Raw genomic sequence first — 16,871 nt, 5'->3', positions numbered from 1 at the left:
AGAGTAATTCTAATTCTGTCAGAAAAAAACCTGATGATAGGTATAAAATAAGTCTGTATATATGTATGGCATCAACAATGAAACACCAGACAGCTCTAGCACACGTTGGCAATCATTAGCATTAATAGGTCAGTGCAAGGCAGGCAGAAGGTGACTGAGAGAGTATGGGGGTGCCTAAGTGGGTCCTGGGCAGCTGTGTCCATAATGTCCTGGAGAGGGGATGAGTGAGAGGGAGTGAGAGGTTTGAGAAGCCTGTACAAGGGTAGGGTAACGGAGGGTGAACACCCAGCTCTCTGGAAGAGACCCCTCTACAGTGTGGACACCTCAATCTACACTGAGGAGGGAAGAGATAAATCAATGAATTCGATGTAGATTTGGGGTGAACAGCAAATAGGACTGTTTTTAATATGCATGTGAATTTTCCAAACAGAATTGTTATTATAATAAATATTTTCATAACATTCATTACTCTGTAAAATACACTTCTGTTCATTAAAAAAGAACGACAAAGATGAAGATAGCTGTGATGCCCCCTGGTGGCCAGAGAAATTATTGCACATCTGGGAGTAGAGGGGGCAGGAGAGGAGAGGGAGGAAGGGACGGTGGTATCTAATTAATGGCATCAGGCACAGTATTCTGGAATTTTTCACATACTTGTCACAATTTGTGTGTATCCATTTATCTAGGTTATTTTTTAAAAGTATATTTTCTGGGATATATAAACCTTTTTCTTTCATTTAGAATTTTTCAACATCAATAATATTGTTACTTAAAAACTATATGGGTCATAATTAAAAAAAAAAGTTTAGTGGATCACGAGGTCAGGAGTTCAAGACCAACCTGGCCAACATGGTGAAACCCCATCTCTACTAAAAAATACAAAAATTAGCCAGGCGTGGTGGAGGGCGCCTGTAATCCAAGCTACTTGGGAGGCTGAGGCAGGAGAATCACTTGAAACCAGAAGGCAGATGTTGCAGTGAGCCAAGATTGCACCACTGTACTCCAGCCTGGGCAACAAGAGTGAAACTCCATCTCAAAAAAAAAAAAGTTTAATACTCTGGGATCATGTAATGGCAGACCCCAAGGAGATGAGATCATTCACAGCCCCAAAAGCATGAAAATGAGAAAAACTTTAAAATAATCAAAATTAACTGTTGATAGGGAGATAACAAGGGTATTTTACTGGTTTACTTAGTCACACCTAAAATCAGAAACCTTATATGAATAATGGTGATGATATTGGGTAATTTGACTGATACTTAGGATTATAGAAGATTAAATACATTTAAAAACATCTTGAGGCGTGTGTACTATCCCTTGAGGAAGATTAAAGCATTAACAGGCCTGGAGGCATCAAGTCAAAATAGAAAAATACCTTAAGTATTCCAAAGTTAGCTGCTGATCTGGAAAAAACAAGCTGTCTCTCTTATTTGCATAAACTTTCCTAAAGGCAGCACCCTGATGTGAATAATGGTCATAGTGATGGGTACCTTGGATGGCAGTTAAGTTTAAGGGAGATGAAATGTAAAGGGCATTTGCTTACAGTAGTTCAGTGCATGTTACTTTCCCTCTCTCCAGCTCACTCGTCTCAAGGCCAACACCTGAGCTTCTGCCTGAGCCTATTCACCACTTCAAGGATCAGCCAACTCGTGTGGCCCTACACCCATGTCTCTTAGTACAAAGCATGAGATTTCACCTCCTCTGCCTTCATCATTACCCAGAGGGGTTGTGGAGTGGGGACCTGTGGGTGACAATAGCCAGGGAGTGGAATCTGACCATTTCTCAAGGCCTGGAAGCCCATCTTCTAAAAGGGAGGCTGCCCAGAGCCATCTAGGGAGGGTGAGGGATGGAACCTCATTCCAATCCTGCCACTTTCCTGGGGAGGTGACTTAGGTTCTATGAGGCTGAGCTTGGTCATCTGTGAAATGGGATTGACCACACCATCTCTACAGAGCTGTCCTGGAGGGTAAATGAGAAAACCTCTTGAGAATATACGGCATGGAGTTGGACTTCAATTATCTTTAAATGTTGGGACACAGCAGTAGGGACTGGCTGGGCCTCAGGGTTAAGGCAGGCATTGTGAAAAATCATTTCTCATTATTTCCCTTTATAAGAAAACAGATAGTTGAAGAAAGCAAATGTCCTGTGATATGCCTTGAGTTCAAAGTTTTGTAGTTTCTCTACTTCTTGGGTGTTATCAGAAGCTTATAAGAGCTGTTCAACATCATTCCCCTGAGCTGACCCAAATCCAGTTTCCCTTGCCTGGAATACAGGCATGACTTTGAACTCACCTGGTGATCTCAGTGATAGATAGCAAAGTAAGCAAAGTGTGCTGTCTGCCTAATGGCTCCTTCTGGACTGCTTAGTATTTTAATGTATGTATGGGAAAATTCTGGACCCATCCTGCAGTCATCAGTGCAGGAGTCCTCAGGTCATGTATTATCCAGCCACATCACACCAGAATTTCAGCCACCTGCTGCCTTCTGGAGAGGCACAAATCCAATAGTTAGCAGAATTTTTTTACACATAATTGTCTATTCTTTTGTTAGGTACTAACTAAATGTTTATTGAGCTCAGATTTCATGCTGTCCCAGTGGAGGCATCTCATTAGCTCTAAAGTGGAAATGAGAGGGTAAGAAAGGATATGAATATATGGGCAACTTCAAATGTTAAATTTGAGGTGAGATGGCTCCTTCCCATTATTTTTTCTTTTGAATTTTTCTAGCTGCCCATTAATGTTTAAACTTGATCAAGTTTCAAGTAATTTAAGATTTTCAAATGTCATTCGTTGGACTTACCAGCATCCATTGCAGCCACATGATGGAGATATCTCTTCTGTCTCTCTTTATTGCTCTCTTTCTTTCTCTCTTTGTCTCCTCCTCTTTCTTGGTTTCTTTTTCTCTACATTCAAAGTTCCATAAAGAGTTTTCTACATTCCCTGTTAATATTCTCCACTTTCCATTGACTATCCCACTGCACTATGGCCTCTGTCCACAAGATCAAGTAACACATGTGAACTCAAACACCTCTGAAGTGCGTTTCTTTTGCAATTAAAAAATAATAAATGAAATGGAAAAGTGTACTCATATCATAACAACCGTCATACAAAATTAGATCAGGTTCTAAATGAGACGCATCCTTAAACCAATCAAGGGATTTCGATAGTAGTTTGGACATATGAAAACTAACTGCAGGGAATCACTGTCTTCTTTCATTAGCTTGGCCCAGATTAGGTTCCAGATGTACAGGGTAACCCCACATGAGTTACAGTTTGAGTTAAATACAAGTAGTCTGGACAAATAGAAGGTGTTTCATGAAAGAATACACTAAGTCATTGTTTTAGGCTAGTTCACTCCAGGGAAACTCTAGGTGTTTGAATACATCAGGAAAAAAAGGGGGCTTGAAAATAGTATCTGCAGATTTTATTAATGCTCCCTACAGCATATAAACTGGGTAAATGAGCCTGTCTGTTTTGGCAAGTTGGAGAGTATACATGACATGTAGGCATATATGGCAAATCCCATTGTTGAAATCTGAACATGTATTTGTTCTCCTTATGTTTCTTCCTTCCTCTTATTCCATGAGGTAGTCATGCATTTAGAGATAAAACTGTAAATTAAAAGTAAAACCTTGAGGCCCCCAACCGACTGAACAAACCTCCTCATGGCCAAGAGGACTCCCCCAAAATCCTTAAAACTGAGTTCCTGGGCATGACAGGAAGTGGGGTCAGATACAACTTGTTATGCTCCATCTCTTTTGTGGTTTAGATACAACAATTGACCAGCATTAATGTTAAAATAGAGATCATAAGACTGGCAGAACAGACTCTTTGTGGCAATAAGATATCAAATTATAAATAAGGCCTAAGGCCATGCCAGGCAAGGGTTAAGTCACGCACTCTACACTTAAAGAATAAACTGTGTTCTAATTGATACAAGCTTTCCTTTGCATTTTTCTCCAGCAGCTAAACAAGTACTGGCCTCAAGATAAGCAATATTAAAACAACTTGCAGCTCATCCACCACTAGATGCTGATCCCCAGCCCCTGTTCCACCAGCAATAGCTACAGTCTTGATTGGACAAGAGACTGATTTTGGTAACTTTCTTCTGATTAGAAGATCACCAACCATGGACCGGTTCTGGCCAGTTTAAAGAGGGCAGGACTTGAGTGCCTTTGTGTTCTGAAAAGTTCTTTTAACGTATAGGGCCTAATTGTAATACGTTTAAACGTGAAGTCTCCACCCCAAGGTGAACCTGGTCCATATGTATAACATACATGTTTGTTCGGTACCCATGTGCCAGGACCCCCTTCATTAATATTCATAGCTCCTCCTATAACGTGTTGGGTATGTATCTTTGTCCAACCCCTTCAGCTTAAATTCCTGTCTTACCTCTCACTCCCTCAAAGTTCCTGCTTCTGGGCTTCTTCCAATGGCTACATTCCCAGCCCGTCGGAATGGCCACTCTGCAGGCTGTAATCTTTTATAAGAAATAAAGCTATCCTTTTTAAAATCTATAAGTTGGTGATATTTCAGTTAACAAAGTCATACCATTAAAAATACCATATTTTGTGTGTAGATCTATACAAATGTAATAAAAATATAGAGAAATGTCTTAAAAATGTAAACCCCAAATTTTACGTAGTGGCTACCTGTGAGGAAGAAGGAAACTAATTAATCAGAGAACACTTCAAAATGAATTTTAATTGCATATGCTTTATGTTAACATAGAAGATTCTTATATTCTATAATTTTGTGTATTTCTGAAATATTTAATAAAAACTACTGTTTCTATATTTGATTCTGAATTCAAAAGAGATCCCTACTAATTTGAAATTTTAGGAACAATAATGAGCTCCAGAGATAAATTAATCAATAACCCCATGGCTGATTAATTTTTTAAAATGTATCATTTTTGTGAATTACCTCCCATTTGATTCTCTATGCAGACATATTTAATGTATATGCATTACACATGGATTTCATTTATCTGCAGACCTAACATTTGCTAAAGATCATTAAACTAGTTATTAATTGTGCCCAAATATTCTACCCACTCTATCTGACTCCAAAGCCACACCTCCCCACTATTGGGAAATAAAATCTTTTCCTGTGAAAGGGTTGAGGCCAGGAGAGAAGTGACTCCCCATGGTTCTGTACATAAGGACAGATCTGGTATTTGGGACCCAGGTCTCCTGATATCATCTGTTTCCCAGCAGACCCATCTTCATGTTCTGTCATTCTGTGCTGTCTCCTTTCTAAGGCTCAATGAGAGGCTGCTATTCCAATGTCCATATAGAAGGTAAATGAAGATGTTAGAAAAGGACATCAAATAAAAAAATAATGAAATTATTTTCTTTCTCCTCCACTCCACACATCAGGTAACTTCTACAAAGAAAAGACAGAAAAGCTTTTCTCTCATAGAAATATGTAAACATTTTATTTCCTGCTGCTTCAACTCTAATTGACCTCTAGGAGATGTTCATGTAAACTACGTCTTTTGTGGAAGAGAAAACACAGGGAAAGCCAATACATACATTTGTTGTAGCATTACATGTTAGACACTTCACGTAGGTTTAAGCATTATACATTTTCTTCCCACAACAGTTCAGCCAGGTATGTATCAATATGCCCATGTTACAGATGCCCCAGTTAAGGTTCACAAGGGGTAACTCACTATTATTGGGTCACATATTTAAGTAGAAGCAGGAATAAGATCTACCAAATATATATATTTATATATATATGATAAATACACTCATTTATATATAATATATATTATATAATACACAAACAGGCCCAATTACATGTATTATTTAGCAAATTGAGATGAATATTTTTAAAGTTCTGTTTTCATCCAGTATAATAGGCTAGGACATAAATCTGCATTACTTTATTTCTTTAGTTATTATAATTTCACTTTTTTTTTTTTAGACGGAGTCTTGCTCTGTTGCCCAGGCTAGAGTGCGGTGGCATGATCTCAGCTCACTGCAACCTCTGCCTCCCGGGTTCAAGCGATTCTCCTGCCTCAGCCTCCCGAGTAGCTGGGATTACAGGCGCATGCCACCATGCCCGGCTAATTTTTGTATTTTTAGTAGAGATGGGGTTTCACCATCTTGGCCAGGCTAGTCTCAAACTCCTGACCTCGTAATCCACCCGCCTCGGCCTCCCAAAGTGCTAGGAATTACAGGCGTGAGCCACCTCGCCCAGCCAACTTCCAATGTCTTTAAAAGTTTAAAATCCCTTTTATCAAAATAATTAATAATTGAAAGAGTCCAGAAACATCTACAAGGAATAAAGAACAACAGAAAAAACACTATTACAGTTAAATAGAATAGATTTCCATATTCCTCTTGAGATAGCCAAGTTCTGTTTGATGGTTGAAGCAGGAAGTACAAGATCTGATTGGTCCTCAATACATGTAGAGTAAATATTGAAGACTATACTATAAATGGCAGATATTAACAGGACTTTATTGACCATGCCATTGAAAGAGCTGGGCACTCAGGCACTTAACACTATTCAGGGCACATTATCACCCATGAATGTATGAATTAATAAATTTGTGAGATATCCTAGGATGGGGTACATATTTTCCTTATATTCTAAATAGACAGGATCTGAATATCACCACATTGGGCAGTAGGTTACTTTGGCCTCAAATGACATTTTCTCTTCTCTTAAAAAATATCTCCCTTTGAATGAAGTGTTTTCCAGATGTTCTAAACTGTGCTAACACCACCAATCGAATTTTGTCAGATCCACTTCCTGGATATTAAATGCATCTTCTCCCAGGTCAAAGGACTCAGGGCAGCCCAGGAATCATCTCCTGCATCTTCTTTACTCCCTACCTTGAGTAAGTTGGCAGAGAGATGAATTTAGAGAGAAATGAAAGGGGCACTGTGGGCACACCTAGTAAATCACTGAAGGCATCCAACAAGGATGCAGAGTGATAGGGTCAATTTTGCACGTGGGAACATGTGAAGATACCATGACTAAAATCCAGAAATAAACCATCACATCCCAGGAGGAAATCCTGCACAGAGCTTCTACAGAACACAGTTGAAAAGGTCATGTAATGTGGACAACAGGAAAGCTGCCCATTTGAGTAAATTATGGTGAGCCATGAGTCTACAGCAGCACAGAGTTGCCTAAGCAGAAGGGGGCATTTGGTCAACACATGCAGCTCTGTTGGGGTAGGATCACAAATTTAACTCTACAGAAATAACTGCAAATATGCAACATGTAAATGATAGTAAAGGTGAATGCTAAATTGTGCCTAAATTTGTCAGAGCAGTGTTGAATTGTGATACCACTCACTGAGCTGATGAAAGGAGCTGAGACAACAGAGGAGAAAAGCCTCATGAAAAATCTCAGGGAGGATACAAGGAGAAAACAAATGAAAGCATGGAAAATGTGACCTCCTGGAGAGAGTGTTCTGGCTAAGAATGTGCCTCCAGGAGGAAGGCATAAATATGCTGGCAGATGGGAGACCATCGGACCTGGGGTCAGAGAGAAACTATAGTGGGTGTATGATTTCCAGACAGCCTGAGGACCCAATTAGTGGTAAATCCTTCCTCTTGACATTTGCTTCTCACTTTAATGAAGGCTTAGGGCACTGACATCAACCACTTCACTATTTTCAGTGCTCCTGTCTCCTTCCTGCGCCCATGGACCTGTGAGAGGTCTTCAGGACACTTCTGTTCTCACCAAATCTGTGTAATTTCAGGGTGTAAAGGTGACATGCAGCATATCACTGAAGCAAATGTGTTCTTCCACAATCAGTCCCAAATCTGGATGGCCTCAGACCTGGAGTGCCCAGCTATCTCAGAGCCCTGTCTGCTCCCCTGGGAGGCCCCCACTCTTCACTCCAGTCAGGCTGGACTCCCTGTTCCCTCTCTATTTTATGAGGCACTGGTGTCTTCTCCAGGAACCAGCAATCTCTATTCTAAGAATCTATCCCAAACATACATTTCAAAAAGATATAAAGGCAGAAGAACAAGGTCATTCCTAGAAGAACAATCTGTAACAGGACAAGACTATAAATAAGACAAATGCCCACTAAAGGGGATTGATTGAATAAGGTGCATCTACATCTTAGAGTACAATGCACATATACCAAGCAAGGAGGACTCTCTTTCTCTACTGCCATGTAATGATTTTCAGGATATACTATTAAGAAGCAAGGCACAGAAAAATGTGTGGAGCTGTTGCTGTTCAATATGGTAGGCACTGACCACGTGTGGTTATTTAAACAAGGTATTTTAGATATATTTTATTTTAGATAAAACTAAAAATTTAGTTCCTCAGTTACATTCACCACATTTCACATATTCAATACCACAGGTAGCTAGTGGCTACTGTGTTTGACAGTGTAGACACAGAATATGTTCACCTCTACAGAAATTCTATTGGACTCCACTAATGTGTAATATGCCACCTATGAAATAGGAGAAGTCTAATATAAATATTACATTTGGTTATAATATTATAAATTTGAATCTTAAAACAAAAACTGATCAATAGCCTGGGCAACATAGCAAGATGGCCTCTCTACTAAAAATTAAAAAGAAAAACATAGCTGGGTGTGGTGATGCATGCCTGTGATCCCAGCTACTGCAGAGGCTGAAATGGAAGAATTACTTGAGCCTGGGGAGTGGAGAGGCTGCAGTGAGCTGTGATTGTGCCACTGCATTCTGGTCTGGGTGACAGAATGAGACCCTGTCTCAAAAAAAATTGATCAAAATGACGGCATGTAAGGGATGGAGGAACAGCCCAGGATGGAAGACAATCATGTGTATTCCCTTAAAAACATAATACATATTTGCTGGATCCATGCACAGAAAAGGACAAGAAACAATGACCAATCTAATAGCAATGAGCAACTCTAGTCTCCAGATTGAATTTACTAAAAACATTTCCCATTAAAAGGAATCAGGTTATTTGGAGAAGTGCTTTATTCCAGGTCTGAGTAGGAATTGTAGCTGATGACGCTGGACCCAACTAACATACCAGAAGACATGTCAAAAAGACCAGAAGCCAAACTAGAGGGGCTCCCACTTCACAAAGATAAAACTATTTGAAGGTCAAATAAAATAATGCAATAGAGTCAATCAAGACAAACATAGAAGTATCTAGATCTAATGAAAATACTCTAAAAGAAAAACAAACAAATTATATTTAATGCTCACATTTGTAGGATCCTAGGGAAACATCTCATTATTTCTTCTCATGGGAACACAAACATCTGGTTGAAGGAAGCAAATATCTCTGTAATATGCCTTAAGTTCAAAGTTTTAGAGAAAGAAAGTATTCTGCATTTTGAAGTATTTCATTGTCTCATACAAGCTACTCAACATCATGCTTCTGAGCACACCCAAATCCAGCTTCCCAGGTTGTGGGTGGGGGCAGTGTGCAAGATAGGCATGACTGGGAACTCACCTGGCGAGCTCAGAGATAGATAGCACCAGGGATGCAAGGTTTGGTGTTTGCCCAGAGGCTGCTTCTGGGCTACTTGCTATGTTAATATATTTATAGAAAAATTCTGGACCTGTCCTGTAGTCCCCTGTGCACAGGTCCTCAGGTCATGCATTAGCCAGCCACAGCAACCAGCATTTCAGCCACCTGCTGCTTCCCTGAGGGACAAAAATCTTAGCATTACTGGCATATCTTTGATGCACAATTATCCATTCTTTCAGTTGCCAATGACTAAATGTGTATATGATATATATATAACCTTTAAATTCAAATTTTGGAAAAGGGCTTTCTACATTCCTCATTTCCCTTTGATTGCTTATCCCACTGTACTATATCTTCTGTCCATATGATTGCAATGAATGTCCTCTCGCCAAGGTCATAATCATCCACCTTTTCTCATTATATCTAGCTTTTCATATAAATATATTAATATATAAAATATTCATTTTAGTAACCTCCCAAAGTATGCATGCTTGCGCAGACTGCTTTTTTCACCTAACAACAGAGCTTTGACAGTCTCCCAGGCTTTGGAGCATGATGTACTGGACACAAATCTAAGCTCTCCCTCTCTCTAACTGTGTGGTCTCAGGCAAAGTCTTTATTCACTCTGTACTTCAGATTTTCATCTACGAAATGGGAATTAGTAACAGTTTCTACCTTGTAAGGGTGCTCTGAAAATTGAATGACTCAATGCCTAAAAGGGACTTGCCAAGGAATATGTTTTAGCCATTTTATTTTTTTTCTTCTGTCTTTACTGGCCATTAGTATCTCTACTATCCCTATGGTATAGACTCATGTTTATTCATAATCAATAAATTTTGAGATATGTTCTCAGTGAAACAAGGAAGTTATGATATTAAATGTAGGATGAACCTTATCTTTTGAAGATAAGTATATAAATGCATACATTTCTGAATAAATTTATAAGTACCCGCATAAGAAAACTTCTGAAATAATATTATACAGATGAAAACATTAGGATGTTTATTTCAACATTCTTGATCTATAAATGTGAAAAAGAAGTGGCTGTAGACCTTGGTGGGTTTCATTTCAGTGGTGGGGTTGGGGAACAAAGTGCCATTAGATGAGCAATGAGGACTGAGGTGGAGGAATGTGAGTTGAGTATTCAGAATTCTTTATACAACTTTGGTTGCAATGGAGAGAATATATGTAAAGAGAACCGTAACTGTGGATGTAGAGAGGGGTCCGGGGTATTAAATTATGTTTTAAAATTATCAATGATAAGAGACCCTTTCAGGTTGAATATCAAGAGGAAGGGGCCATCTTTTTTTAGATCTACAAACTGAATTCACCACGCCCCTATTTCCACACTTTACTTCCTTGTTTCTATTCTGGGGAAGCCTAAAACTTCACAAAAGGGATCGTGTAGAGTTTGGCCTTAATGTCCATTAACTGTAGGGATGGATGGATGGATGGATGGATGGATGCAAGATGTGTCAAACAGCTGCTGGTAATTTATGGTATTTTATCTCTCAGGACAGAGTTCTCACACAGGTGACTGAATCTGTGGCATTGGTGGCTGAGAGCAGGCAATTTTTCAGGTCTCTGCAAGTGATGGCAGCAAGATGGGAGCACCCAGCTTCAGTGTTCAGAAGCAGATTTAGGCCAACTTCCACACCTTACATCCTGGAGGGATCCACCCTGACTTGAGCAGGTGAGGTCACAGACAGGCTTGCTTTCCACAATGGGGAAAAGATTACAGCCTGCTCAGAGGCGTGTTGTGGTCCAGCTCTTGTGTCATTCAAAAAAGACTCCACAAAGTGCAGATCCAGATCCTCTCCAAACTTGAACTCAACCAATGTCATGGAGAGACATTCTTAATTCCCTTCTATGAAAACAGTGCCATTAGAAGCACCCAGAGGCCACACACACACCCTGGAAATGTAATGCCAGCAGTAGCTCTAGAACCTGCAGACTCATGTGCCTGTTGCTCATTGTTTTTAGGCTACATGTGAAAATGGACCATTTTGCAATAAAAATATAATGCAATGATGATTATCAGAGCATTTTGTATACTAGGGAATTTTTAAAGTTATCTGAACATCGAATTAAATATAATGACAATGAAGGAATTTCCACCTGTCATATCATCAAAGTATAAAAAGAAACCATTCAGGATTCCAGTAAGGTGGGCATGCAGGGAAGTCTACCCTGTTTCATATTGGTGGTGGGGATGTCATTTACTACAACCTCTTTCCAGGTTGATTTGGTAATTTCTATTAAAGACTTTATGTATCCCCAATCTGCATGTGTTTAGGGCCTGCTCCTTCAAGTATTCATCCTCAGCATGACCCCTGTCCCTCTGAGAGTGCATATTCTTCCTGATACAGGAACTGTCTGCGGACTCCAGTTCCTAAAGCAATGGCCCAGACACACTCCCTTGTCTACAGAGTAGGAAATTTAGGTCTGACAAGGCTGTCTTTCAGAAGAGAGACAGAACTGGGAACTTGGCTTCAGAGCTGAAGATACAGATTTCGGTAGTGGCCTGGGTCAGCAGGAAAGCAAGATTTGCTTGGTTATGGTGTGATGTGCAGCTCAGCGTCACAGTCTGCATGGGGGCATATAGGATGCCGGTCCCTGCTTTTCCACTTAGTGGCAGGATGCTCCCCAGCCAGGTTTCTTAACCTGCAAACATCACTGTTTCTTAAGCTACAGGATGATGTAGAGATTATATCCTCTACCTCCCAGGAATATTGTGGGAAATTCACATGAGATAGAAAAGTACCAGAGTTCAGGAAGGGTGAGTCCCCATGGCTCCGAGGCCAGAGGTACTGCCCTTCTCCGGGACTTTATGTTACAATCACCCTATGACAATGCACAAATAAATGGTCATTCAATTACAAAAGAGTACAAGGATTTATATTTACTCCGTTCATCCAATATCAATTATTATAATAGTCCACAGTGTAAACTGGAAACTAACTACGTGGAAATCACTTCTCCTTCCTTCCCATCTAAGGTCTCAGAAGTGCTTTCCCAGATGTGATCTCATTAACCTCTATATCGATCTGAGAGGTGTTAACCAAAACTGGCCAGCACAGGGGAAATGACTCACCTAAGGCCTTATAATGGGCCTTCCCCCCCCGTGTTCTATTGCATTGTTTTTCTGCAAAGCCTAATCTTCCGGGGTTACATTATACATATTTTTCTTTCTTTTTTTTTCGTTTTACCAAAAGATAAAAATATATACTTTTTATTGTTAAGAAACATTTTCATAAATAAGTACTTATTTCATTCCTTACTGAAATGGCTTTTTTCTTACTGACCCATTGAAACCATGTTGGCTATGTTCAACATAACTAGAGATATCTTTGGTGTTTTCTTCCCTTAGCTTCATATCTTGTAGAACATCTTGTACAAAAAAGTAGATTTACAGAAAAACATACATATAAATCACTTATTAATCTCCAAATGTAGTAAAATAACATAGCAAAAACTTTATCAAATCCATTTCGTGCACAAACTGGACAGATCTGTTACGTATAATCTCTATATGCATCTGCAGTGTTTTATAAATTGGTGCTTTGACATCAAAAAGGAGGTTTACAAAAAGGCCTCTCTAGTAATATCAGTGACTCGGAATGATCTCACTATCATTGCATCTCAAATTCCCTTGAATTTATACTCATTACTGTCATATCACCATTCTTACAAAAGCGGTTATTTTAAGGAAAAAGATGCAGTGTGATTATAAGTAACATTCAAATTTTCATGTTATCAAGAGTTGAGCAGAGTACTAATTTTCCCTTTATAAACACATGCACATCCACGTAGAAATTCAAAGTCAAACTGCGTAAAGTGCTTTTATTGACGGAAGGCATCACACACATTCCCAAGCAGCATTGTTTCCATGAGAAACTGAAAACATATTTCTTTGAATCTAGAATGCATCTTCCCTCTTCCAGGTGTAACCATTCAGAGTTTTTCCTGGAGCGATTCCAGCTTGTTTCCTTTTGGTGCCTTCCTTAAGAAATTTTGCAGCTGTTTCTGGTGCAGTTTTTGGGTGGGCTCTGGGGTGGGCAGACGATCTTCACTTTGCAGAGGCTGCTCCTTTTGTGAGTGGAGCTGGTGGTGAGGGAGTAGGAGAGGCCTCGCATCATCCTGGCATTCAGGCCCTTAGCCATGGAGAAGGACTTGAGGTGGCTTCTTAAGGCAATGGGGAGCGGGAGCTTGTCCACCAGATGCACAGGTGTGCAGGACACGATGGTGCGGCAGCAGAGGTCTTGCAAGCTCAGTACCTTGCTCGGCCTCCCGAGCCAGTTCAACCTGTGCCGCAGCAGCACGATCCTGGCCAGCTCCGTGAAAGACTCTATGATGTTGAAATTGCACAGAGGGCTGACCTCAAAGAAGGTCACGCCCAGGCGCTCGGCATAGGCCTGGGCCTGCTCCCTGGGCACCTGCCTCTTGAATGCCAGATGTAGGCGATTTCCCACCAGGATTTTAGGGACACCAGGGGCATGTTCATCGATCTTCTTAATCCATCGATCCATACCCTCGAAAGACCAGCGGTTTGCAATGTCGTAGACCAGGATCACTCCTTGTGCACCACGAGAGTAGGAGCGGAATATGGTACAAAACCTTCCCTGCCCCGACGTATCCCAGAGTTTCAGCTTCACCCGCTGGCCGTCCAGCAGGATGGTGGTCGTCTTGTAGTCGATTCCCCCCAGGTGGCTGTATGGGGACTCGGCCGTGCCGTCCTGCAGGCTCTCCAGGATCTCGCCCTTGCCCACGTCGCTGTCGCCCACCAACAGGAACTTGAGCAGGAAGTCGTAGGCCTGGTTGGGGCTGCCCGGGGCGCTCATCGTGCTGGCCCCGCCCCCCGCCTGGGCCAGACCAGCAGGGTTGTGCGCAGAGGCGGTGCCGGGCCTATTTTTCTTGAGAAATTAACATAGAACATAAAAAATGGGATGGGGAAGTCTATGAAATAAAGTGAAATGAGGTGGTGGCTTTGATGGTTTTCTTTTACAAACCCTGGGAAACTGGTTCAGCGATTGTTTTCCTTTTTCTTACCCAGCACAGAGTAGTGACACAGAAGTTAATTAATCATGGAAACCTTACATTTCTCTTAACATTTCCATGTGATCGTTATGGAACCATGCCTTTTGGATTATGTCAAAGGAATCTCCTTTAAAGGAAGGACAGGTATGAGTTAGGAAGCGGACTAAGATGTGTTGAGTACCGTATGTAGCCTACGATGTGTATGACGCTTAAAATAATTTGTTCTTTTACTTCTCAGAACAATTGTCTTTGGTAGCTATGATTGTTTCCATTTTATACATGAGAAAAGGCAAACTCAGAAATGTTATGTAATTTTTAAAAATCTTGCTGTTAGTATAGAGATCACAGAAATCACAATCCTGAGCCAGCGCTCTCCTCATATAATGCCCCACACATCCTTTCTACTCTGTGGCCATGCCGGGGTTAGGAGTAAGTGTGAACTGTCTGTGCATGGGATCCTTGACAAGCCACGCATGTTTACATGGGCACTAATACTTTTCTTGCTGCAGGGGGTCATCTCCCATAAATATAAGAGCCAAGATCTCAGAAGAGACATCTAGGACATGGATTTTGCTAGAGTGCCTCATAAATAATATTCACCCAACAAAGATGTGTTGAAATAACGCATGCATCCATCAGTGAAGGGTTTTAGGTTTAACACACATACAGATCCTATAACAAAATAACAAAACTGAAAAAATATGTAAATGATTCACGGATGATGAAACACAAATGGCCAACAATCATAAGAAAATGCATTCTAGCTCACTAATATATTAAGGAATGCAAATGCAACTATCTAAATATACTTTTATCACCTATCGTTTGACAAAATTTAAATGTAGAAAAAACTGAATAAGAATTTTTTTTTAATTTGCAAAAGAAAAAGGTAAAAAGTGGCTGTGTGTGTGTCTGTGTATGGGGGTGGGATGAGGGACCAAATACATCAAGGAAATGGAAACACACTAATCAGTTATAAATACATTTAAATATTGTAACTACAACAGGTATAAAGATGGTTAAAGAAATGAGAATGCTCAGACACATATAAGGGAGTTTAAATTATTGAAATCAAGCCCCAAGGGATAGATGTGTAAGCATGTAATGGATGAAACATTTTTCACATGTACAAAATAGCCAGGTAAGAGGTTATTTGCTACAGCATTGCTGAAATCTTTTTAAAAAGGAAAAAATGAGAAGCATTCTAAATACTCATCAATACAGAACAAACAATAACAAAGTTGTCTCCCTAATTTACACAAACTCCCCTAAAGACATCGCCATGATCTGAATGGTGGAATCTGACCATTTCTCAAGCCTTGGAAGCCCATCTTCTAAAAGGGAGATGCTCTCAGGGTCCTCTAGGGAGGGTGAGGGATAGAACCTCATTCCAATCCTGCCACTTACCTCAAGAGGCAACTTAGGTTCTGTGAGCCTGAGCTTGGTCATCTGTGAAATGGGACTGACCGTACTATCCTCACGGAGTTGTTCCCAGGCATAAATGGGAAAACCCGTCCAGAGTATATGGCATGGAGTGGGAGACTTCAATGGCCCTTTAAATATTGAGACATAGCAGTAGGGGTTGGCTGAGCCTCAAGGCCAAGGCAGTCATCGTGAAAAATCATTACTCATTGTTTCTCCTAATGAAAACACAGACATCCATATAAAGAAGGCAAATCTCCCTGATACACCTTGATTTCAGAGTTTTAGAGATGGAGTTCTCTACATTCTTGTGTGTTTCATGATCTCACGAAAACTGTTCAACATCATGCCTCCGAGAAGACACAAATCCAGTTCCCCATGCTGGTAAGAAAAACACTGATCGGTGTAAATGTAAAAACATATGCTCCAGGGTATCCACACAATGAAACACCAGGTAGCAGTGACAGGGCTGTAGAAAGGTGATGGAGAGAGGTCGGAGGCACTGGAGCAGCATCTGGGGAACTGTGTCTATGGTGTCCTGGAGAGGGGAAGACTGAAAGAGAGTGTGAGAAGGTCTGAGAAGCCTGTACAGGGATAGAGTTATGGAGAGTGAATGCCTTGCTCCCTGGAAGGGACCCCCCGCCCCCCGCCCCCGCCCCCTCCAACAGTGTGGACACTTCAACCTACACTGAGAAGGGAAGAGATGATAAATCAGTGAATGCGATGTAGATTTGGGGGTCAACAGCAAATGGACCTGCTTTAATATACATGTGAATTTTCCAAACAGAACTGGAATCAAAGTAAACAAGTCATTTTGAAACATCTTACTCTGCAAAATGTACAAAAACAGAGATAGCTGTGATGCCTCCTAGTGGCCAGAGACAGAAACGCAGCTCTGATAATCTCAAACCAGGGACTCAGGAAGAGAGAGGGATGGAGGTTGGAGGTTAGCTCC

At 40.7% G+C, this 16,871-nt stretch overlaps 1 protein-coding gene across 1 annotated transcript; it reads right to left on the bottom strand.

Moving 5' to 3' along the window:
* Positions 1-13,234: 13,234 nt before the first annotated feature.
* RAB40AL (RAB40A like) lies at positions 13,235-15,358 on the bottom strand. The gene has a single exon (XM_003276487.4). The coding sequence runs from the start codon at positions 14,296-14,298 to the stop codon at positions 13,462-13,464; it is 837 nt and encodes a 278-aa protein (XP_003276535.1). The 5' UTR covers positions 14,299-15,358; the 3' UTR covers positions 13,235-13,461.
* Positions 15,359-16,871: the final 1,513 nt, after the last annotated feature.

The sequence above is a fragment of the Nomascus leucogenys genome, chromosome X (genome assembly GCF_006542625.1).
Source record: "Nomascus leucogenys isolate Asia chromosome X, Asia_NLE_v1, whole genome shotgun sequence".
Classification (NCBI taxonomy): Eukaryota; Metazoa; Chordata; class Mammalia; order Primates; family Hylobatidae; genus Nomascus; species Nomascus leucogenys.
The sequence above is the reverse complement of the archived record's forward strand: the minus strand, read 5'-3'. Positions and strand labels throughout refer to the sequence as shown.